General features: G+C 52.6%; 6 protein-coding genes across 6 annotated transcripts; 4 read left to right on the forward strand and 2 right to left on the reverse strand.

Annotated features, from left to right (window-relative positions):
• Positions 1-306: 306 nt before the first annotated feature.
• GLN1 (Glutamine synthetase) lies at positions 307-2,584 on the forward strand (the record flags this gene model as incomplete). Its single annotated transcript, XM_037328632.1, has 5 exons — positions 307-309; positions 457-492; positions 572-664; positions 1,576-2,485; positions 2,544-2,584. 5 exons carry the CDS (start codon positions 307-309, stop codon positions 2,582-2,584), a joined length of 1,083 nt encoding a protein of 360 aa, XP_037173438.1.
• Positions 2,585-4,121: 1,537 nt separating this feature from the next.
• On the forward strand, positions 4,122-5,723 carry utp15 (U3 small nucleolar RNA-associated protein 15; the record flags this gene model as incomplete). The annotated part of the gene is made up of 1 exon (XM_037328633.1): positions 4,122-5,723. The coding sequence occupies one exon, from the start codon at positions 4,122-4,124 to the stop codon at positions 5,721-5,723; it is 1,602 nt and encodes a 533-aa protein (XP_037173440.1).
• Positions 5,724-10,900: 5,177 nt separating this feature from the next.
• On the forward strand, positions 10,901-12,215 carry CGCA056_v013390 (uncharacterized protein; the record flags this gene model as incomplete). The annotated part of the gene is made up of 2 exons (XM_037328634.1): positions 10,901-11,156; positions 11,224-12,215. The coding sequence occupies 2 exons, from the start codon at positions 10,901-10,903 to the stop codon at positions 12,213-12,215; spliced, it is 1,248 nt and encodes a 415-aa protein (XP_037172913.1).
• A 3,349-nt stretch (positions 12,216-15,564) lies between these two features.
• Positions 15,565-16,863, reverse strand: CGCA056_v013391 (uncharacterized protein; the record flags this gene model as incomplete). Its single annotated transcript, XM_037328635.1, has 1 exon — positions 15,565-16,863. The coding sequence occupies one exon, from the start codon at positions 16,861-16,863 to the stop codon at positions 15,565-15,567; it is 1,299 nt and encodes a 432-aa protein (XP_037172995.1).
• A 1,839-nt stretch (positions 16,864-18,702) lies between these two features.
• Positions 18,703-19,677, reverse strand: EPHX2-0 (Bifunctional epoxide hydrolase 2; the record flags this gene model as incomplete). The annotated part of the gene is made up of 1 exon (XM_037328636.1): positions 18,703-19,677. One exon carries the CDS (start codon positions 19,675-19,677, stop codon positions 18,703-18,705), a length of 975 nt encoding a protein of 324 aa, XP_037172658.1.
• A 1,052-nt stretch (positions 19,678-20,729) lies between these two features.
• On the forward strand, positions 20,730-22,569 carry gsfF-2 (Cytochrome P450 monooxygenase gsfF; the record flags this gene model as incomplete). The annotated part of the gene is made up of 6 exons (XM_037328637.1): positions 20,730-20,958; positions 21,009-21,205; positions 21,264-21,388; positions 21,450-21,761; positions 21,833-22,412; positions 22,462-22,569. The coding sequence occupies 6 exons, from the start codon at positions 20,730-20,732 to the stop codon at positions 22,567-22,569; spliced, it is 1,551 nt and encodes a 516-aa protein (XP_037172657.1).
• Between the last annotated feature and the right edge of the window lie 436 nt (positions 22,570-23,005).

The raw sequence follows: 23,005 nt of genomic DNA on the forward strand, positions 1-23,005 counted from the left end.
TATCCCGCCCAAGATAGCTGGGTTCAAAGGCATCGCCGCCAGTCACCTTGTCCAAGTCGCCCAGCCCATGCCTTCCTCCCGGACACGGCCACCGAAAACATAAAACCCTCAACCGCCCCGGCGTCTGTTCCCTTATCGCAGCTCTTTACTTTTCACCCATCCTCTATTCTGTATCCTCTCGTCTTCCTGTTTGTTAGATCTATAGATCTACCTGCTTGAACCTTTCCTCGATCCTCAATTGACCCGTTGAGCTTGTCATCCAACTTCTTCCTTTTTTAAACTTTTACACACACCCAAACCGCAAAAATGGTGAGTCCTGCTGCTGCTGCAGTTTTCTGCGCAGAAAACCCCACGTCATTCCTATTGCGACCCGGTCGATCTGCCCCTCGCTGGGCGATGCGGTGTTGCGGAAGAATATCCGACATGGAATCTGCGCTAACATGACTTCCTCAACAGGCGACAGAAGCTGCTACGGTTTCCAACCCCAACACCGTGAGAGCCACCCGCCTACGCTGATCCCATCATCGGCTTCGATCTACACGAGAACAAAATATGCTGACTACCTGTGTAGCTGGCCAAGTACCTGAAGCTTGACCAGAAGGGCCAGATCATGGCCGAGTACATCTGGATCGATGCTGACGGCGAGACCCGCTCCAAGTCAAGGGTATGTCTTTTTTCCCGATAAGCCGCGTCTCAGTCTTTTTTCCCCCCCATTTTGTCACACCCGCCGGGCGTTGGCTCGGTTCGCCGCCCGCAAAATCGCCCGCACTGCTGCAGCCGGAGAATTCTTTACACGAACAAAAGGATACGCCTCTTCCAGCGTTGGCCCGCCACGCGTTGCAGCTGAGCCGGTTAATGCCCTCTCACGGCCTGCGGCGGCGGGCGCAACAAAGCTGGGGAAGCGGCCCCGTGTTTTGAGGAATCATTGCCTCGGGGTCTCTCCGAGTCTGCCCCGGACTGAGATTTAGGCGGGCTGCTGCAGCAGGTTGCGGCGACGGCAAGCACTGGGGCTTGGCGGGGGTCAAACCACCGCCTGCCCCGCGGATGCTGTGTTGGGTGTTGGGTTGGCGGTCGTTGTACGTACCTGCCCAGCTCTGCTCGGCTGGGCTTCTGGTTATTGCCAGTAGCCGGGGCTGCTGGCTGACAGGATTCGCACACGACTCGGTTCTGCAAGGACCCCCGCCCCACCTGGCTGGTGCAGCGACTCCGAGGTCTCGCCTTGCCTCCAGCTGCAGGGTTCAACGCGGCATCTCGGGTATTGCAGGTCTTGCAAACAAAAAAGTCTAGAGGCGTCTTTGTCCGCTCGCCGTCGGGGCGCATCCTTTTTGCCGGTTGGCCAGCCGCCGGCGCGACGTGATAGTGGTCACGACCCCACTGGCGATGGGCCCGAGACCCAAAAGCCCCGAATGAGCGACTGGAGCTCCCCGCTTGAGCATCGTCAGTTCGACGACAAGGCGCATCGCATGATGTCAGCCTTGCCGGCCAAAGTTGGCCACGCGCCGAGCATCTACCATGCCCAGACTTGCATCATAACGCCACATTCACAACATCGATACTGACAATGTGTGCCTACAGACACTCAAGGAGAAGGAGTACACCCCCGAAGACCTTCCTATGTGGAACTTTGACGGTTCCTCCACCGGCCAGGCCCCCGGTGACAACTCTGACGTCTACCTGAAGCCCGTCGCCGTCTTCCCCGACCCCTTCCGTGGATCTCCCAACATTCTCGTCCTCTCCGAGTGCTGGAACGCCGACGGCACCCCCAACAAGTACAACTACAGACATGAGTGCGCCAAGCTCATGGAGGCTCACGCCGCCCACGAGCCCTGGTTCGGTCTCGAGCAGGAGTACACTCTCCTCGACCTCAGCAACCGCCCCTTCGGCTGGCCTGCTAACGGTTTCCCCGCCCCTCAGGGCCCCTACTACTGCGGTGTTGGTACCGGCAAGGTTGTCCAGCGTGATATCGTCGACGCTCACTACAAGGCCTGCTTGTACTCTGGCGTCAAGATCTCTGGTACCAACGCCGAGGTCATGCCCGCCCAGTGGGAGTTCCAGGTCGGCCCTTGCGTCGGCATTGAGATGGGTGACCACCTGTGGCTCGCTCGCTTCCTGCTCGCCCGTATTGCGGAGGAGTTCGGCGCCAAGGTCTCCGTTGACCCTAAGCCTATCCCCGGTGACTGGAACGGTGCCGGTCTGCACAGCAACTTCTCCACCAAGGAGATGCGTGTTGAGGGTGGCATGAAGCACATCGAGGCAGCCATCAAGAAGCTTGAGGGCCGCCACAAGGAGCACATTGCCGTCTACGGCGAGGGCAACGAGAAGCGTCTCACTGGCCGTCACGAGACGGGAGCTATCGACCAGTTCTCTTACGGAGTTGCCAACCGTGGTGCTTCCATCCGTATCCCCAGGGAATGCGCCGCCAAGGGCTACGGTTACTTCGAGGACCGTCGTCCCGCTTCCAACGCCGACCCCTACAGGATTACTGGTAAGTCTACAGCCCAATCAACACCAACATCACTTTCCGATGCTAATTATCATCTCAGGTATTCTGATGGAGACCATTTACGGCTCCGTCGACAACTAAAGGAGATGACTAAGAGAGAGGATGGTATACCCGATTCAAGACTTCGCCTCGTTTTGAATATGCTTTTATCAGCGTGTTACATAGATCAGACTAAGGTTATTATGGGTCAATGAGAATTAAAGAAGGTTCAAACAATTTTTCGCGACTACTCGTCCCTACTTGCATACTCTTACGTCGCCCACGTGCTTGGCGACGTCATTCGACCGCGTTGCGGTGAGACGCGCGACAGCACCGTAGGGCTTTCCACCGTCTGACCGTGCCGTGCGAACCGTTCAGTGGGCGTTTTGCGACGCCCGTACGGACACATCGTGAGTTTCGGCCAAGACGGCCGTTTTGTCGGTGTGTAAATGAAAACGTTTGGAGAAACAGCTGTTTATCCTATTTAAAGTTTTTGGGTGTTTAGACTTTTTTGATGCCCAGCCCGCGCGCAAGGTGGTGCAACATTGGATCAGACGGGGGCGCCCCTCCGTTTTTCGGAGGTTTGCGCAGTCTGTACGGCGTGCCTCGCTGTATGTACGGTGATCTCATGGGGCCGTCTGAAGTTTGTTGTGATGTGAGACAGCGAAGACGCAGGCGGCTGACATGACATGTGGTTGCACCGCAATTTGTACATGAGAATCGAGGCGGTGAGCAGGCGAGAGGAAAGCTTTTTTGGTAATCCATGGGGGCGTTTGGATATGGTTCTGGGATGCAGGTTTTGTGGGCGAGAGTTTTTGGACAGGTGAAGGGTGTGAAGTGTGGTTCGGTGAGATGTTGCCTTGTAGAGAGAGGTGGGGGGGTGTGTATTTGCCGAGTTTGCGGGATGTGGTTTTGAGGCGGCGCCTTGTTTGCCAAGAGTGGCGAGGGAAAGGTAAGCTGGGTAGGACTACCTTTTGAACCGCGGGGTTGGTTGCACGGTTTGTTTTGATGTTCTTGGGTCAGAATGGGAGGTCTTGATTCTTGGCAGTCTTGCGTTTGTGTCGACGATGGCAGGTGACGGGCTCTTTGGTGGGAGAGATGAAGGGGATGAGGTTGCCATGATGGTGTCGTTGAGCTTGGGTGAGAGGGGAGCTTGAGGCTTACGGAGAGACTGCTGCAGTAAGACTCTAGAGGGCTCGCAAAGAGTATTGCTGGTTTGAGGAGTCAATGTTTACTCTGACTAGAACACGAGCATCGTGGTTTCTGTTACACTTATTTCATCGTGCAGGCCATGGAATTCTGTCCCTTTCCCATGAGCTTAACCTTGAATTTGCCATGAGCTTTCTTTGAGGAATTCCAACGGACCTGAGCTCCCCGGCCCCGCGGCTTATCTTATCGGCAAGGTGGGGTGCACGCTAGTCTCAGATCAGCCTAGCGTTCAAAGAAATTCTCAATTCAGATCTTTTTTTTTTCCTTACCAGAAGCTTTCAACCTCCAAAAAAATATTTACCAGCGTCCATCACGACGATACCTTCATTTTCTTGCGCTGCAGGCAACCACCACCCCAATCGCGCCCCTACACCCTCTCTTCGCACGACCAAAACACACACATTATCTAGACCCAACAAACACAACCAAAATGGCAGCTACCGTGGGACCCCTCCCGCAGGTGAAGCTGCCCTCGGGCCCGTCCCCGGTGACGGCCGAGCAGCGCTACTGGAAGTCCTTCAAGAACCAGCTGCAGATCCCCTCGCCGACGTCGTACCCCATCACGCACATCTCCTCGACCTCCTCCGACGGCCTCTTCGCCGTGACCACCGGCACCCGCGTGCAGCTCTACTCCTCGCGCACCCGCAAGCTCGAAAAGACAATCACCCGCTTCGCCGACGTCGCGCGCTCCGGCTCTCTGCGCCGCGACGGCCGCGTCCTCGTCGCCGCCGAGGACACCGGCCGCATGCAGGTCTTCGACACCTCCTCCCGCAGCATCCTCAAGACGTGGAACACCCACAAGCAGCCCGTCTGGGCCACCCGCTTCAGCGACACGGAGCTCACCACGCTGCTCTCCGCCTCGGACGACCGGACGGTGCGCCTGTGGGACCTCGTCACCAACGACCCCACGCACACCCTCGTCGGCCACCAGGACTACGTCCGCTGCGCCGAGTTCATGAACGGCACCAACACGATCGTGTCCGGCTCCTACGACGCGACCGTCAAGATCTGGGACCCCAGGATAGGCGGGCGCAGCAACGCCGCCGTCATGACCTTCAAGCACGCGGCGCCCGTCGAGGCCGTCCTCCCGCTCGCGGCGAACGGCACGACCCTGCTCGCGGCGTCCGGGCCGACCGTCTCGGTGCTCGACCTCGTCGCCGCTCGCCCCGTGCACCAGATCGCAAACCACCAGAAGACGGTCACGTCGCTCGGCCTCGCGTCCGGCGGCTCGCGCCTCGTGACGGGCGGCCTCGACGGCCACGTCAAGGTGTTTGAGACGACGGGCTGGAACGTGGTGTCGAGCACCAAGTACCCGTCGCCGATCCTCTCGCTGCGCGTGCTCGCGGCGTCGAACGCGGCGGAGCACGCGGACCGCCACCTCGTCGTGGGCATGCAGTCGGGCGTGCTGTCGGTGCGCACGCGGCTGACGGGCCCGGAGGCGGCGCGGCAGAAGGAGCGCGAGCGCGAGATGGCGGCGCTGCTGGCGGGCACGCTCGACGAGCACGACAAGATCGTCAAGGGGAAGAAGCGCAAGCAGTCGGCGATGCGGCGGCTCGAGGCGCTGGGGGAGGGCCAGGCGGAGGTGATTGTGGCGCAGGACGCGAGGGTCAGCCGGAGCAAGGAGAACGCGTGGCAGAAGGCGCTGCGGCACGGGCGGTACGGCGCGGCGCTGGACGTGGCGCTGGACGCGCAGGGGAACAAGGAGTACTCGCCGTTGGGCGTGTTGACGCTGTTGATGGCGCTGCGGCACCGGTCGGCGACGCGGGAGGCGCTGGAGGGCAGGAACGAGGCGACGGTCGCGCCGGTGCTGAAGTGGACGTGTGATCATATCATCGACCCGCGGTATGTGGGTGTCTGTGTGGAGGTTGGGCTGTTGCTGGTGGAGCTGTATGCAGAGTATGCAGAGGCGAGCGCGGAGCTGTGGGAGGGGTTTAGGATGTTGCAGAGGCGGGTGAGGCATGAGGTTGAGAAGGCGCAGTTGGCGTGTCAGACGGTGGGGATGGTGGAGAGTTTGATGATGGGGGCTGCTTGAGGTTGAGGGGTCTTTGTCTGTCGATGTTTCCGACTCGAGGAAGAGATGTTGAGAAGGGAACCGGTTTGTATGGCTGAAAAGATGAAGGAGATAGGGAAAAGGGGAGTGGATTATGCGGTTCCCGTGGGAAAGGACCAGACACCCTCTTGTTTGATTCTGACTTCTTGGTCACTGATGCATTGCGATGGCGTTGGGGCGGATCGAAGGAGGGGAAAAGGGGGGATGAACCAAAAAAGAGTAAGAAGAAAAGTAATTTGTGTGGTGTAGAATGGCCTCCTTTTTTGGGAGGTCGTTTGTTGATAGATTGAATACCCTCCAGGTCTGTGTTTAAGCATTTCAGCAGTTCTTCTCGAGTGAGTGTGTAATCTGAAAGCAGGAGTTGTGATACTGTGATGTTGTGTGGTCACTTACAGAGGAGTTTGCTATCGGACGTATGCTGTTGGCTATTTGAGAGGAAAAGATCAAGAGAAACGACGACGACGACGAGAGATAACCAAGATCGCAGAGAAAATGATAACGACAAGCTACTGCACCCGCATAGCAGACCATGAAGCCTTCAACTACCTCAGCCGAGTCAACTTGGCGGACAGCTATGGTGCGCTTCTCATAAACAGAGAAGTAATGCAGGCGGTCTCATTTCGCCTGCGCTTCACATATTTCCCATCGACACCAAAAGGACTTCGGGAACAGGTCTATAGCGGAGCCTCAAGAGATATCATACTCTTCCACAATGGATGCCACTGACCGTGGCCGAGATAGATAATGGAAACCCATGCATCTTGCCCCCTCCCCAGACGGCAGATGAGCGGTCTCACGCGAGTTGAAGAAGTCGCATCCGCCTACTACTTTTGTACCAGGAAAGTCAGGCAATCTGTCCGCTGGCGCGAAGGCCCGGAATAAGAGAGAAAGGCGTAAAGATGCTGGACGGCGGTGGTTAGATTTTGAGTGGACTATTGGGTATGGGTGATTATGTCCTTTTTAACTTGATGTAGACCGTTTTCCAGCGAGCCGTTGGCTCATAATGTCTCAAGAGATGGACCGTAGGGCCATCGTTATCAATTGACGTCTTTCAAAGCTTTCGATGCCAGTTTAAATACAATCTTCAGCGAAGGTCTTTGGGAAGTCGGTCTGGGTGGGTGGTTTAGTTGGCGATGGGGAGAAGAAAATGGTAAATAGAAGGCTTCTAATGATAGTTTTCACTTTAGAACAGGCGGCGAATGTGTTTAGTCGTCTGCGTTGTGTTCTGCTTTCTGACTAGAATGCGACTTAACATTTGCCACGATCCACGATGTTGCGAGCATACACTGCAGAGCTAACTTGTAGACCTCGTCGTCTTGAGCTTGGTATTTTGGACCGCTGTCGACTGAAATGTATTCAAGCATAATAGTAATGGCATAGATGACTGCAGAGTGACTGTGGTCCTTTATGTAGGCTGCAGGCAAACGGTCTCCCTCAGAGCGTTGAATTCTATGCCCCGTCGTCGCGCATCAGGCTTTATACGCTACTCTTCCGCCCTGCAATGGCTCGAATAATGCCCTTGTTCCAGGCCTCCAACTCATAATCTGTAGAATGAAACCTTGTATGCATTGTTCCTGCGCTTGACTGCTGTAAAGCATTGCCTGCTCTCAATATCATGGCTGATCTCCCATTATCTCCAGTTGACGCAAGGATACCCGATGAAGAGCCAGGTCCTTCAACCATAGACTGCGCAAAACAGACGCAGGGAAATGTGTATAATTCAGCCCCATTTCCTCGACCTGTACCATGTCACCATATTGGAGACGGTCGCCAGAGTATTGTTTAATCGTCTCGGCCCATGAACTGAGATCCAGAGGGGCAAAACCGAACGGCCACGTACTTTGCCAAGTAATGCTCCCTATCAAGTGTTAGCCTTGATCTCGGTCTGGCAAGTTTTGTTCCACATTCGCAGAAGAAGATTAACATTACTCAAAACGAAGATCTTACCGCTGTTACGATTGTAACGGAAAATGCAGCCTTCTTCTGTGCCTTGACCATACCAGATCTCCAGGACACGTAGCTTGGGCATTCTCCGAGCTGCATTGGCGGCAGCATGAAGAAGATCATTGACCTTGCTCCGGGATTGACGTGCTGATGATGTTTGCGACGTGAGCGCCAACGTTTCGAGACAGTCCCAGGAGTCCTGAATGCCGGCTCTCTGATCAGCGGGGTCTAAGTTATCTCTAGGCCTGAATGGATAAAGAAAGTCCTCAGCGTCGACGATGAAGGGCGCGGCCAGGCTCTCCAAATCTTTGCTCGCAGACATCAGAGCTAGACCAAGTTCCCGATTTTTGAGCCGAGTTGCGTAATCTTCTAATAAGTATTTGAGACAGAAAAAGAAATTCCCGTCAAAGTCTTCAAAAAGTGCCAAATGCTTCAAAGTGGTCGGTATCCAATCCCTGAATATGTGACAATACCCTGCATTGCGTCATCAGTCAGCAGCAAGAGATTGGACTTTGCGTGACTTAGAGTCAAGCAGGGAATGCCTCTGTAGACAAGAAAACAGACATGAACAATGGGACTTACGGCTGTCGAATCTGGCCAGAGTCTGGTGCGAAGGGATTTGCGGGGTTTCGCATACGACATCTTGGAGCCCTTTCAATCTCTCGAGGATTTGGCCGAGACCATCAGGATGGATCAGTCGGTAATTTTGCCTCCTGATGAGTAATTTGGTAACAATGCCTACTTCTGGTAACCATCTCTTAGCAGAAAACGGCGGACTATCGTCATAATTTAGTGGGACGATACAGAGACCTTTTAGACCATGAATGCGGAGGCAATTTGAAAACACTCTTTGGTCATCACTTACGCGTCGGCCAGATTCCCACAGGTGATTGAGGTCGTGGAACTTGGGATGCGTTCTGTCGGCTAAAGTTGCCTGGAAGTTCCCTGACGCATCTGAGTAGGGATTGTGCGTAAAGTCGTACTCTTTGAAAAAGTGTTCTGCGTCACTCGGGGAGTACACAGATAACTCTAGCGTCAAACCTCTGTCGCTTCGGTCACTGGAGTCATTCCAGGTGCTTAGACATCCAAAAAGCACTTTGAGAGCATCTGTAAAGACCGCCCGATTGCTGATCTCGTCCAGGGGATCTTCCATTAGCAAGCACGATCTGTAGTCGTAAGGGTTAAGCTCGATGCGAGGCCAGATATGATTGACCAGTTTTCTCCTTCGACCCTGAACAATTCTCTTGAAGTCTGAGAGGCATTGCTGAGTCAATAACAGCATCCCAAAATGTTTTGCTTCGAAGAAAGACTGCCATCCCGTGCAGACCGTTGCGAATATAGCAGTGCCTCTTCCGTCTGGTTGCTCGCCAAGGTCGCGCTTTGGATTCTGATGACTGATGACGAGCTCGAGAATGGCCTGGCGGATCTCAAATGGCAAAGTGGGCCAGGTGAACATTTTTGTTGTGAGTCTGGTGTTTGACTGCATTTTATTTCAGCCAAAGACATGGGAGTAGAGATACAGCTTTGGGTACTTATTATAGCTTACTATATTAGGAGAAGTAAGAGAAACAGAAAGTGGAATAGGAAAAGAAAGCTTAGAGACCCGAGAAATAGAATCAAAAGTGACGATTCTACGTAAAAGTTGAAAATAACACTTTTGAAGTATAGATTTGAGGGCCTTTGTAGTTAACCTCTTTGGTCAAGAGGCTTTCTTCGCATGTGGCGGCTTTTCTTTCTGTCGACTGCTCTCCGTCAACCCATCCCTTCTTTAATCTTTGGTTCTCAGCACGACAAACCAATACCTTAAGTCTTCAAAGACTCTAAAAAATCTAGCGAATATCGTGATGCGACCAAAGATCTCGCCTTCGTTCTCAAGACACCATGTGAGGCCTAATCTTCTTGCTTGATACTAAAGGTGGCTTTTCTTCCTTGAACATATCATCGACCTTGTTTCCTAGTCACCAGAGGATTATTGGTAATAGCTCACTCTATACATAATTGGAATAATTTAAAAATTCTCAATAACGTCGCCAGCGGCCCTGGACTGGTTCGATTTCCGGTCCCAATAACGTTCTGCTCAGGCCTCTGGGATGACAAATGCTGGCCCGGTATCGATCTCATACGCACTCGTTATTCGGCTTCTGGCACAGCGTATAATGAGTTTCTATGAATTCGCCCGCTATGAACAGCTCCCAAGAACTGCAAACAGTTTCGTGAAGTGGGAGCAACGGAGATCAATGCAAAACATGAATTCATTGGTCGTCGCACTACAGATCAGGTCAATGATCCTTTCATTCCGTCATACGCACCGAATGACACGAGAAGTGGCAGAGGCCCCAACATTTCAATGAGGGAAAACATTCTCACGATGGTAAATTGGCTTAGAAAGAACGGCGAGCTGCTCTCGGGCTGCTGGCGTACGCGTACAAGACAGAAGCTAAGCCCGGCTGGGTACTTGTGCTACCCCTAGCTTCGACACCCGAGGTTGGTCCACCACCCTGTGTGTCGATAGCCATGATGCAAGACACGGCTGGACCGTACAAACCTGTCTGCGTCTCCGTAGAAAACGTCTATTCTGGATAGCGTTTACTCGTCACCCGAGACAATTGGTCCAGAAGGCGCGCTACGGTGGAGGAGCACAGGAGATGCTATCCATAGACCCCACAAGGCATTACGCTTGATTTTATCTTTAACCCCTGGCTTAATTACTCCTTAAAAAGTCCGAACCATTCGGACGTGCAGGTGATTTAATTAAGGCCGCTCTGATTCGCCGGTGCTTCCCCGCAAAGTACGGGAGTCACACTAAGGTACACCCTCCGCCGCCTAAGCTCCCACATACCGGGGCTTGGCATTTGACTACAGCCTCAATCGCACCCGTTTACAGTCTATGCCGACGCCAGAACCCATGTTGTGGCACAAAGATGATGACGAGTCACCGCTACGTACGCAGTTTGCAAAAGATTGCCGGAGCATACTCGCCCTGCCAGCTCGAATTGGTAGTCGGGAGGCAAATCATCATGGCGATGTCTTCCCTTGCAGAGCTGGTGTACATAAGTACGATGAGAAGCAGTGGATGAACTTCTCTTCTTCTTTTCTCACCACCACCAGTCTTCCTTCGCTTCTTATCGGTTGCTCTACAATTTCGTCTCACTCGAGTTGTTAACATTCTTTTTCGGCTTCTCTTTTTCGACATTTATCTTACAACCCAAATTACCATGGTTGCCATGACCCGCGTCGCCGTGGCGGCCTCTCTCCTCCTGACCGGTGTTGTTGCTCACCCGGGTGAGGAGCATGACCCGCAGGTCCACAAGCGTGAGATGGCTCTTCGCCGCTCCGTTGCCGCCAACAACCGCCGGGCTCTCAACGCCTGTGCCGGCTCTGCTGCCGATGTCGCCCTCAAGCAGCGTGCCATCCAGCGTCGCGATGCCAAGCTCAAGGAGCTTCGCGCCGAGCGATCCATTGCTGCCAATGGTAAGGCTCAACCGCTCTATCACAGATTCAAAATCAAGTTCGCGAATACTAACAACTCGACTTACAGCCCCTATCCGCCGCCGCACTGAGGAGAATCTGAACACCTGGGCAGCCATTGACCACGCCTCTTCAGCGGGGTACACTCTGGATACCGACCCTGCTACCCTCTTCGCTCAGAACGCTAGCTGTGTCGTCGTGCCTGAGACCACTATTGGTCCCTACTGGGTTGCTGGCGAGCTCATCCGCAGCGAGATGACCGATGGCCAGTCTGGTGTGCCTCTGCATCTCGATGTCCAATTTGTCGATGTCGCTACCTGTGCTGGAGTGCCCGAGATCCTGATCGACGCTTGGCACTGCAACGCTACCGGCGTCTACTCCGGTGTCTCCGCCACCGGCCAGGGTGGTCTTAACTCCACCTTCGGTCGCGGTGTTCAGCAGACCGATGACGATGGTGTCGTTGAGTTTGATACAATGTTCCCGGGTCATTACACTGGCCGTGCTACTCACATTCACGTCAAGAGCACTTCCGGCGCTACCGTCCTCGACAACGATACCTATGTCGACGGTACCACCAACCATGTCGGCCAGCTCTTCTTCGATCAGTCCCTCATTTCCGAAGTTGAGGCCGTCACCCCTTACAGCACCAACCAGCAGGAGTTGACTCTTAACTCTGCCGATGACATTGCTTTCGGCGAGGCCACCGATGACTACGACCCGTTCGTCCAGTATGTTCTCCTCGGCGACGACATTTCTCAAGGCGTCCTGGCCTGGATCACCGTTGGTATCAACACCACTGCCGACTACTCCAGCTCTGCCAGCGCCGCCGCTCACTACTATGCCGGCGGCGGTGTCGACACCTCCTCTGGAAACTCTGGCGGTGGCCCCGGAGGAGCTGGCGGCCCTCCCAACGGCACCTTCCCCAGCGGCGCTGCTCCCAGCGGTGCTGGTCCCAGTGGTGCTCCTACTGCCAGCTCTGTCTCTTCTGCTCCTGTCTCTGCCACTCCCTCTACTTCTGGAGGCTCCAAGGCTGGCTGCAAGCGCAAGGCCAAGCGTCACTAAGCATCTCTAAATGCATGGACGCAACATAGCTTGTATTCTTCTGTTCTTGTACTGGGGCGCCATGATACCCATTGTGAGACCTTCAGAGACTGGTGCTGGGTCTGGCATATGGCGAGTTTCACCTTCTTTTCGAAAGACTCTTTTGAACAATTGTATTTGCATGGAAAGAAAATAAAATCGATTTGACCAGAGTTTCTTTGATTCTCCTTTGCAATTTCCTGTGACTGCAAGAGTATCATGATTTCCCCCATGTACCATCTATCTCACTTTGCCGGTGTGGTCAGAGAATAAGGACCGACCAAGAAAAACCAACGCTCGCTCGCCGGGTGTTGGTTATGCACCCGCCGATCAAGTTGCAGTCCCCGTCGTTTCTGGCCCCATCCTGATGCATAAAGCAATCTCTTTCAACGACCCAAAGCCGAGTTGAATCCGATTGAGGGGATTTTGATGTTTCTAACCAAGTTGCAGACAACGAATGCGACACTTTAGCCAAAGTCGCTTCTTCTGACCCAGATACTATGCTTACCGCAACTGCGAATTCGCAACTGCGTATACTGAGCTGACACTGCCACCTCTTCCCAGGAATCTCCTTCAATATGCAAAACGACGAGCTCACGGCACCATTTCAAACATCAGGTGTCGCCTTGGAAACAAAAGATAATGGCTACTCCAAACCGACGTCTTCCGACGGTCATAGAAATGAGTCCGAAACAGACCTACCGGCACCGTTGGTGCTCGCTTTAGGTCAAGTGGTGTCAAAGTTGTGCTCGGTCTGCCGCGAATTTCCCAGAGGAAGAATCGCCATGAGATTCAACGACGAAGAACTGCACACAGACTTGCGCCCATATCATCATTCCATATCGTCTTTGCGAAGATCTGTGAGCGCCGGGTGCCATCTCTGTGAAAGTCTTTTGCAGAGTTTCGATGAATTCGTAGATGAATCCGAAATGACGATTGGTGTAAGCGATGCTTGTTCTATCCAATGCAACATGAAGATTGCAGACGATATCAGGCTGACTGGCCACGAAATTTCGCTATCGTTCTACCTCTTCGACAGCGAAGGGCATAAGGTGACAGGCGCTCGATGTAGCCCACCGCATGCTCGTCCTGACTTGCTTGCATCCATGACTTTTAACTCTTTAACCAACTGGAAATCGAGTCTTGGGCCGGAGTTCTTCCAAGGTACGCGCTATGATTCTGTGACCTATCACGATTAAAGCTGAACAGTGCCAGACCCTACCCCCAAGACAACGAGTGCAAGATCTGCAATGAGTATGGAACTTGCGCGTAGCTGGTATGAACAGTGTTCGAGTCGGACTTGGAAGCTGGATTCACGCGTTCTGCCGACCCGTCTGCTTCATGTCTGGAGACCACACGGTTCATATACCGTTTCAGCCAAACTCTGCCAGACAAAGGAGTTACCAATATCTACTCCATATGCGACGTTGAGTCATTGCTGGGGAAACGGCGACTTTCTGAAAATGACAAGTGTTACCTACGAAGCATTTCAAAAGGAGGTGCCCGTCCATGAGCTATCGAATACATTCAAAGACGCACTGGACGTTACTTACGAGCTTGGAATCCAGCATATCTGGATAGATTCTCTTTGCATCATTCAAGATTCGAAGGAGGATTGGATTAATGAATCGAAGATAATGGGGGACTTTTATCGATACGCGGCATGCAATATCGCGGCAACCAGTTACCAAAGTGGCGAAACCGGGCTGTTCGGGGAGCGACCCCTATTGCCATTTGCGAATCGTCTATGGCATGTCGATTGCCTTCTAGTTGACGATACGAGACCCGACTGGAAGTTGAAGGAGCTCCGGTTCAATGGGTTTTATATGGATATTGATCTCATCGACTACCAAAAACATATCACTTTCAACGACCACAATTCCCCAGCGTGGGTCGCCCAAGAACAAGCTCTGTCACCCAGCATCCTTCATTACACACCAGGAAAGATCTGGTGGGAATGTAATCAGCTCATAGCCAACGAAACTTTTCCGTTAGATGATTGCGCTGAGTGGTATCAAGGTCCTACTCCAGAGGGCAACATACGGTCGTTGAAGAAAGATGACGAGGAATCTGTGCACTCGTTCTGGAGAGACTTTACGAACCACTACGCCGGCACTTACATCGCCTTCGAAAAAGACCGCTTGGCCGCTGCGGCCGGTTTAGCGCATACTGTGGGCGAGCTCATAGACGATAACTTCGTTGCGGGTTTCTGGGAGAAAGATCTTGTAAACTCGTTGCTGTGGACCCCCAGAAGATACGCTCTCCGCCAGATAAGACGCTTTCCAACAACGCAACTAGTTCCGTCTTGGTCGTGGGCTTCTTTATGCGGGGAACTCGAGACATGGATTTACAGCTTGAAGCCCGAGTTTAACACCACAGACACTAAGCTGAGTTGCATCTCCCTCAGAGTACTTTCTGACACTGTTGGCTTCAACTCTGACCTCCAGTTGGATTCGCTTGAAACGTCCGCTGTACGGGGTCTTGCCATCCGTGGGCCATTGAGAAAAGTCAGCACAGATATGCTTGCCAGCACTGGCTTCTGGAGAGCCTACAAATCGAAAGCAGTCAGCAGCTTTTCCTCATGGCAGGACAAGAACTCCCTGAGTCCCGAGTTGGTTGAGAATATTGCGCATGATCAGGCGTGGCGGTTGAACGACTCCACTCATCTGCTACCCTTGAAGAGAACATGGAATCACAAGGGGATAGTTGGTCTCTTGCTACAATTAGTCCCTGGGACAGGAGACCAAGCCACATTTCGTCGCTCAGGATGCTTTCACATCTCATTTCGAACGGCTGATGAACGCAACATACATGAATGCCTCGGTCTTCTGGAGCGGGATGGGGTGTATCAACCTGGATACATGTTCGAAGAGCGCGGGCTTCAAGACATTGTTCTGATTTGAAAACATGCTATCGTGGTCCCGTTCTTCCTGCAGGGGACGCCTATTACCGTTGGAATATCAGTACAAATCCAGGGCAATTCCGTCCGCAGTTCAACCTTGAAATCTAACAGTCTCACTTCCGCGTAACCTAGTCTCTCAAGCGTAGACAAGCCGCTTAGCCCTCACTGGTTCCCAGGCCCCCGATAACCACATATCTGCCCTCCTGTTCTATCTGAAGATCGAACTAAGACTTATTAGTTTGCAATAAATTTAGCAGGTGCAATCGATCTAACTACTAGTAAAGCTTTGATGTAGTAAAGGTTTCCTATATACAGACCTGCCTAAGTTACAGATATTGACTGCTAAGAGAATATAGATTAATAAGCATTCACGAAATAGCGACTTGTAAAAATGATGCTTAGTTATCTAGAAACTCTAGTTAGAAGTTCCTAGTCGTCGTACAGTCTAAGACCGTTCTCCTCCCGCGCCCGCCGCCTCATCTCCTCGCTTGAGCATATCAACAACTCCCAACTAGCCGCATTAGCCTGACCCGTGGTCGAATAAACGTCCTCGTCGGGATTAGAGTCCATCAGCGCAAAATCATGGGCATAGATCCCGGAGTCGAGCCACGTCGTCGTCGGCTCCTTATTGCGGACAGCCGCGTCCTCACATTCGGAGTTTGTTCCCAAGTTCACAATATCGCACCTCAGTTCCTTGGCATGTTGCTCCAGGTAGTCGACGTAGTAGTTTCTGTTGGGGCTGTTTGGCCAGCTGCGAGTCTGTGCCTGCCGCGCCTGGTCCCAGAGCTCCGAGCTCGGGGGCGGCGCGAGATCCTCCCAGAGAGCCCTGTAGTCGCCCGCGATGCATGCCATGGCCACTTGCAACTTCATATCAGGCCGGCGGCGGACGAGCTCCTTCAGCGTCTCTTCCTCTGGAATCAGGGGCCACCAGATCATCGCGGGCACTTGGTGTTTGCTGGGGCTGGAGTGTGTGACGTGTGACAGGTCGTTGACCATGATGAAGCGCGCCAGGGCAGCGGTCCTGATGGAGCGGTTACTTGGATCGATTTCCTGAAGATACCACCATTTGGCAAAGGTGGTGTTGTGGTAGATGCCGCGAAGGACGGCCGCGTGTTCGTCGTGGAGCATTTTCGGCCGGCGGAGACGGACATATCGTTCAATACTCCCCTCATAAGCCGCCATGAGGATCAAAGCATCCTTGTTGGTGGTCGGCAGGTGCGAGAGGAGAGGCGTGTAGAACAACGCAATGTGCTCAGGGGCGAGTTCCTCATTGTTGGTCTTTTCCGATGAGGTTTCGTCGATGTTGTAGTCTTCGGCGATGTTGAAGTAGTGCTTACCCCAGTCCTGGTACTTGTCTAGCCCGAGTCGGACGTCCAACGAGGACCTCACAGCTGTGTCGCCATTCATAAACGCGGGCGACGTTGGCCTGTCGGGGTGGGAATACCGGGAGTAGTCGTCGAGAATCGCGTAGCAGACAGGCTGGCGCATTATGCTGTCGAATATGGCTTTAGATCCTTCGTTAGAGATATTGTCTCTGGCCTCTTGCGCGATAGAGATTTCAGGCAGGAGACGGAGTTCGTCGTAGAGGCCGGCATAGCCAGCTACGGCACAGGCCCGGCCGACCACATACCGCATGTCGGGGTAACGCTTTGCCAATTGACGGTACGTTTCTTCACTAGCCACGTCTGGATACCAAATGCAATACGGCTTGTCGTCGTCAGATGCCATGTTAGGGATGGTGTTGCTCATAATAAGCCGAGCGTTGCGGGCGCGAGAAAAGGCTTTATTTTGCGATTCTGAGCAGAGCCTCTGGACTTCCGACGTTGCAAAAGCTTCATTGTGCCGAATACCGTGTATCAAGCACGCCGAGACCCAGTGGCTAAGATTAGTCGGCAGCCGGTGACCACGGAGTGCGTCTCGATGGTCGTCGCCCGGCGGCGGCCGTATTATGAAGGCATCGTCCATCCCCTCAAATGAAATCAGTTATCTCAGTCGGAGGCACTAATAGCATGTCTTGAACATGAAGAGGAGAAACATGGTCCAGTCAAGGACTCGGCGGATGGACGAGTCCTTTTTAGTATCCGCCCATGTGTTGGAGCTACTGGAGAGAGTGTGAGTAAGTGACTGTTTGTATCTGCGGGTCACCCTAGAAATTCGGGCAGGTGTGTCTTGCTACAGTCCGTTGCGTTGACAGCGTCCGCCCCCGACTTTGACCTGGAAGGAAAATTTTCTGCTAGCCTAAAACTCCCCTAAACCCCCCTAGACTTTATACCTTAATAACTCTATACGTATATAATACGCGATAATAAAAAATATATTAATTAATAGCTTTAAATTAAGTAATTATGATAATTTTTTATTTATTTATACGTATTATGTACGTATAGAGTTATTAAAATATAAAGTTTAAAGTAATTTAAAGGGTTTTTAAGTTAATAGATATTGAACGTAATATTAAAAAAAAAAAAAAAAAACCCTTTATACGTAGTATTTATAATATCTACTTTAAAAACTCTTTAAAATTACTTTTAACTTTATATACTAATAATTATATATATATATATATATAATACATAGTTAGTAATAAAAATTATATTATTAAATAGCCTTTAAGTAGTAGACTAATTAATCAAACTTTTAGCTGTACGTATTATATATATATAGAGTTATTAATATATAAAGTTTAGAGCAATTTAGTGGTTTTCTAGTAAAAAGCCCCTTTTTTTTACCTTTTTCAGGCCGAAAATTAGGGGGCGGACGCTGTCAACGCAACGGACTGTAGCGCAAACAACCCTGATCACTTTCCATCAACCCCTGCATTGTGCCAACGATCTTTCATGTTCATATCATATGGACTAATTGCGCTTATCAAAGTCGCCTTCTCTACGAATGTGAGATTCTACAACAATGTCTGTGAGTCAAGACGAACTAGACACAATATTCTCAATAAAACACCATGACGCTATTCTGATCTACAGCACTGTCTAGCGGCCTAACCGTCTTCAAACACCTCCATCACTCCCCCTTCTCAGCAGACTTGACAGGCACCATCAGGACAGCATCCGTGGCTACACGTAAAGGCGCACAAGTTTATCAAGTACTCAAAATCGTAACTGTCCTTGTTCAGGTCTGATGCCGGACACCCTTGAACACCTGATCGCGTGGGCATCGGAGTACAGAAGTAGGAGTTGCCACCGCCGAAGGCGAAGAGGTTGACTGAGAACTGGTGGTCACGACAGGGACAGCAGAAGTGATTTGCTGGCATCTGAGGTGCTAGCCGCCTTTCTCGTCATCGTAGGTGTCGGCAAAGCACTCCAGGTAGGACGCAAGCAGGCCAATTCTGCCACAGGGCCGGCGACGTTGCTAACGTCGGCGCCGTGGCCAAAGACAGTCACTACCACATAAGTTCGGTTGTACGCCGCATAGTAGGACGTCTGGTTATTAGGGTCGCTGAAACCTGTGCCGATCATCCAAGAATACTGACCGACCTCATCGACGGTGGATGTTTTTAGCGGTGGCAGTATCAGCCAATTTAGATGTATTCTGCTGACACAACACTGGACCGCATCACAGACTTTGGAGAAAATCGACCAATAGCCTATTCGTCCCTTTCTCGTCCTCAAGCATAACCCAGTGCCCTGTATCAAGCACCTCGAACCTGTATCCGCCCTTTGCCCACGGCCTTGTCATTTGGTCCTGCAACCCACCCACCGTCATCTCATCCCTCCCACATCCCACGACCAACACTGAAACTTCAAGCTCCTTCTTCATATTCTTTTCGTCCTCCCATGACATATTCTCTCTCAGAGCCTTGTACCAATTTGTCGGCCCAGTCCAGCCACCCTCTCTGAACACGGCCACTTTATCCTCAAAGTAGCTGCTTGTTTCGTCACCGAAGAAGTGACTCTGCGCAATACGCCCGGCAGCAACCCACTCTCTCGCCTTATCTTTGGGTCCAAGATTCGCAGCCATGACTTCAGGGGAGGCATGCATCAGCGACACGACGCTCTCAACATTCCGATCCATCAACTCCACCCCTTCTTCGTCCGTGAACAGATCCCAGTACCGAAAGCGTTCCTCTCCTGTCATCTCTTTCGTAATTCGGTTGATCATTTCGACGTCAAACTTTTGGCCTGGCGCAGCATATCCGACGTCCAGGAAAACCAGACCCAGAAACCGGGACGGGTAAAAGTGGTAAAGTCTGCTGAGAAACCATGATCCGAGGTCATGACCGACGGCGACTACAGCCTCTAGGGACTCGGCGTCAAGGATGGCGACAATATGTGCGCTCATCGTGCGCCAGACGTATTCTTGCGGTCCATGAGGCTTGGATGTCCCGCCATAACCTAAGAGATCAGGTGCGAGGATGCCGTAGCCGAGGGAGATGAGGTGGGTGAGTTGAGGGGCGAAGTCGGCAGCACTGGATGGAAAGCCATGGAGAAAGAGGACTATTGGAATTGATAGTTTAGATGGTTTCGAGATGTAGTACTTGTAGGAGATTGTAGGGGAGATTTGGAGAATTTTGGAAGGGATTGAGTCCATGTTGACGATCTTCTCTGTGCTTGTCAAAACGTTTTTCTTCGAAGCCTATGGTGAAAGTTCCGCTTCTGACATCTGATGAGAATCCGTGAAAGGATGGAAGAGAAAGTTGTTCTTAATATTCGAGACTAGGTATACTCAATAGTGCGATGGCTCGGTCTTGGAGACTCAACAGGATGACATCAAAAGTCGACGAAATGTTTCCGAGCTACGGGCTTACTAAGATCTCACCCGAACGGTTAGACTTCTTTCACATCGCCAACAGCTTATTAGCCTTGATGATTAACATCAAAGTCCTCAATGGAGGAGCAACCAATCTACCCATACTGAATGCCTCAACTCCATCTCCAATGCTGAGAAACCGACCAAGCTCACATCCGCCGCAACGCATGATACAAATGCCCTCAACGACCAAACAGGCAAGTCACAAAAGTGACCCGCCCTCCGTCATGTACGTGCAAACAAAGTTGTACGCATCTGCAGCGCGTCAGCACTAATCGGGTCCGAGGCGTGCATGAGATCGACACCGGCTGCCTTGATACGGGAGAGACATTGTTTGCCCAGCGCCCGGGTAAAAGCCGCGAAATGGAGGGGAGAAACACTAACAATTCCGCAAAGCCATCGCGGGCAGATCCGCGCCCGCTTTTTAGTATGCCGTGCATGTCGTGCTGGGTAATCGGTGAAGTCGGATTCGCCGCCCTTCCCGTACCGCGGCCGTGGATGTGTATGACAAACAGCGTGAGGGATGGTGGTCTTCCACCCACACTCGCGATGTCGAGCAATGAGATGTCAACACGGCGAAGGTGATGGTACGCTGTGCTGACTGCGTGTCTCTGTTGGAGAATGTATCATTGGAAGGGTGCTCGCGGGGGCTTCTCTTGGTATTGGGAGTTGTCTGGCGATACCCCGCATGATGGACGATCAGGAGAGCACAAAAGATTCGCGGTTGCCGCCGCCGAGCCTTGCAAAGGTATATAGAAGAGGGACTGTTTCCTCTGGCTTGAGATGTTGCCCTTGATCGGAAACTCGAGGCCACAAGTCTGCCTAGAACCAAGATGGCTCTTGCAAGCATTCCCATACCATCCCCAGGCTCGATCCTCGAAATTGGCCTGCTCGCCATTTCCGCAGCTCTCATTCTTCGCGTAGTCTATAATCTCTACTTCCACCCGCTCTCCAAGTACCATGGACCGTGGTATGCAGCATCCTTCTCTCTAATTCATGCTCTCATCTCCGTCATGAAATATGAGCCGCAATGGATGCTTTGGCTGTCAAAACAATACGGAAGTTAGTGTAAACTTCGCCCTTGAAGCCCACCTCAACTAACCATCCACAAGCGGACAAGCCAATCCGTGTCGCACCAACCCTTCTTCTGTTTCCTCAGTCAGCCGCCCTTAAGGATATTTACTGGGATCCAAAATGCAACAATAAGTCCATGTTCTACGGCACAGGCTCCCTTGGCCCGCCGCACTTGTTCTCGACCCTCGATGGAAACGTCCACAAGTCCCTTAGGAAAGCTCTTGGAGGGCCTCAGGTGCTGTCCTCTCCATCAAATGTCACTTCAGTTCTCCATCCACTAACCTCAATTTCAGTGGTCCATCGGCGGCCTCAAAAACAACTGGGAACCGCGCTTCGACTCCCACATCCAGCTCTTCATCAGTCGCATGTCCGACTTTGCCCGCAAAAACGAGCCCGTAATCCTCTCCGATAAAGTAGCGTAAGCAACCACCTTGTTTCAGCCATCTGACTTCCTCCGCGTGCTAATTCTCGAGAAAAAGCGAATTCGCCGCCGACATCATGACAATGGTCTCCTTCACCGACCCCTGGGGCTTCGTCACGAACTCCCGCGACGAGCGCAACATGCTCGCCAGCTGGCGCCGCGGCCTCGTCTCCTTCGGCTTCGTCAATCGCTTCCGCTGGCTGCGCGACCGCGTCACCCGCGTCTGGTGGGGCCACTTCTTCCTCCCGAGCACGAGCGACGACGTCGGCATGGGCTACCTCATGGCGCAGGCCGACAGGCAGGTCTCGGAGAGGGAGCGGCGGATGGAGGAGGAGGCGTTCACGCAGGAGAAACCTGATTTTATGCAGCTGTGAGTTCCCTTACTGCAGAGGAGACTGAGATGGGGTGTGAAGTCTGTTGTCTAACACCAGGAAACCACAGAGCCCTTGAAGCCCGCATCGACGGCAAGCCCCTCACGTCCTCGCAGAAGCGCGCCCATGTCACGCTGCTCATTCAGGCCGGCGCCGACACGACAGGCACAGCCCTGGGCAGCACTCTTCGCTTCCTCCTCACCCATCCTTTGGCCCTCGCCCGCGCCCGCGCCGAGATATCGGCTGCCGAACAGGCGGGCCACCTCAGCCCGACGATTCAGTACGAAGAGACGCGGACGCATCTGCCCTTTTTCGTGGCGTGCATCAAGGAGGCGATCCGGCTGCACCCGTCCGCGACGAACCTCTTCGCCCGGGTGGCGCCGGCCGGGGGCAAGATCGTGGACGGGACATGGGTGCCGGCCGGGGCGGAAATCACGGCCAATGCGTGGGTCGTGCAGCGGGATCCGCGGCTGTACGGGCCGGATCCGGAGGCGTTCCGGCCGGAGAGGTGGTTGGAGGGTGAGGTTGGGGGTAACACGAAAGAGGCGATTAGCGAGATGGAGGCTTGCATTTTTGCATTCGGGATTGGACCGAGGGTTTGTCTGGGGAAGGATGTTGCGTACATGGAGATGTACAAGCTGTTGCCCGAGGTAAGTTTCTTGATGTGTGGTACGGGGTTGTGTGCTAATTTCTTGTTAGACTGTTCGTCGCTTTGATTTTGATATGAAGAATGAGGGCAGGATTGTCGTTGTGGGTGGCATTGCTTATAACGAAGACTTTGTGGTTCAGCTTAGAATGAGAGAGTAGAGAGTTGATGTTGTTACATAGTAGGTACTATAGGTGTGAGAAACAGCAGGATGGGTCCTTTCACCAATTGCCTCGTCTTCGATCTGTCTTTTTAAGAATGAAATCAAAGTGTTTAAACTGAGGCGCCTTGTCAAACCAAGTCCAGTAAAAGCAACATAACGAGTGCCAATCGAAAGTTGAGCAAAGCAAGTCTTCTTCAGTCTTTCCCAAAATGCTCACAGTCAACATGCACAAAGTCCCCCACCTGCATAAATCCCCCACCATCCGCACAACTTCCCTTGCACAACTCCACCCAACCAACCAACCTCCGATCCCGACCGACCAACCGACCATCCATTTCGTCACCACGCTTGCCCATCCAAGGGTCCATCAGCTCGCGTGCGACCCTTGACGCATCCGTTTCTCTTCCGCACCTCACCTCCCAACTCCCCTCCCT

The sequence above is a fragment of the Colletotrichum aenigma genome (genome assembly GCF_013390185.1).
Source record: "Colletotrichum aenigma strain Cg56 chromosome Unknown KSG_Cg56_contig09, whole genome shotgun sequence".
In the NCBI taxonomy this organism is placed as follows: Eukaryota; Fungi; Ascomycota; class Sordariomycetes; order Glomerellales; family Glomerellaceae; genus Colletotrichum; species Colletotrichum aenigma.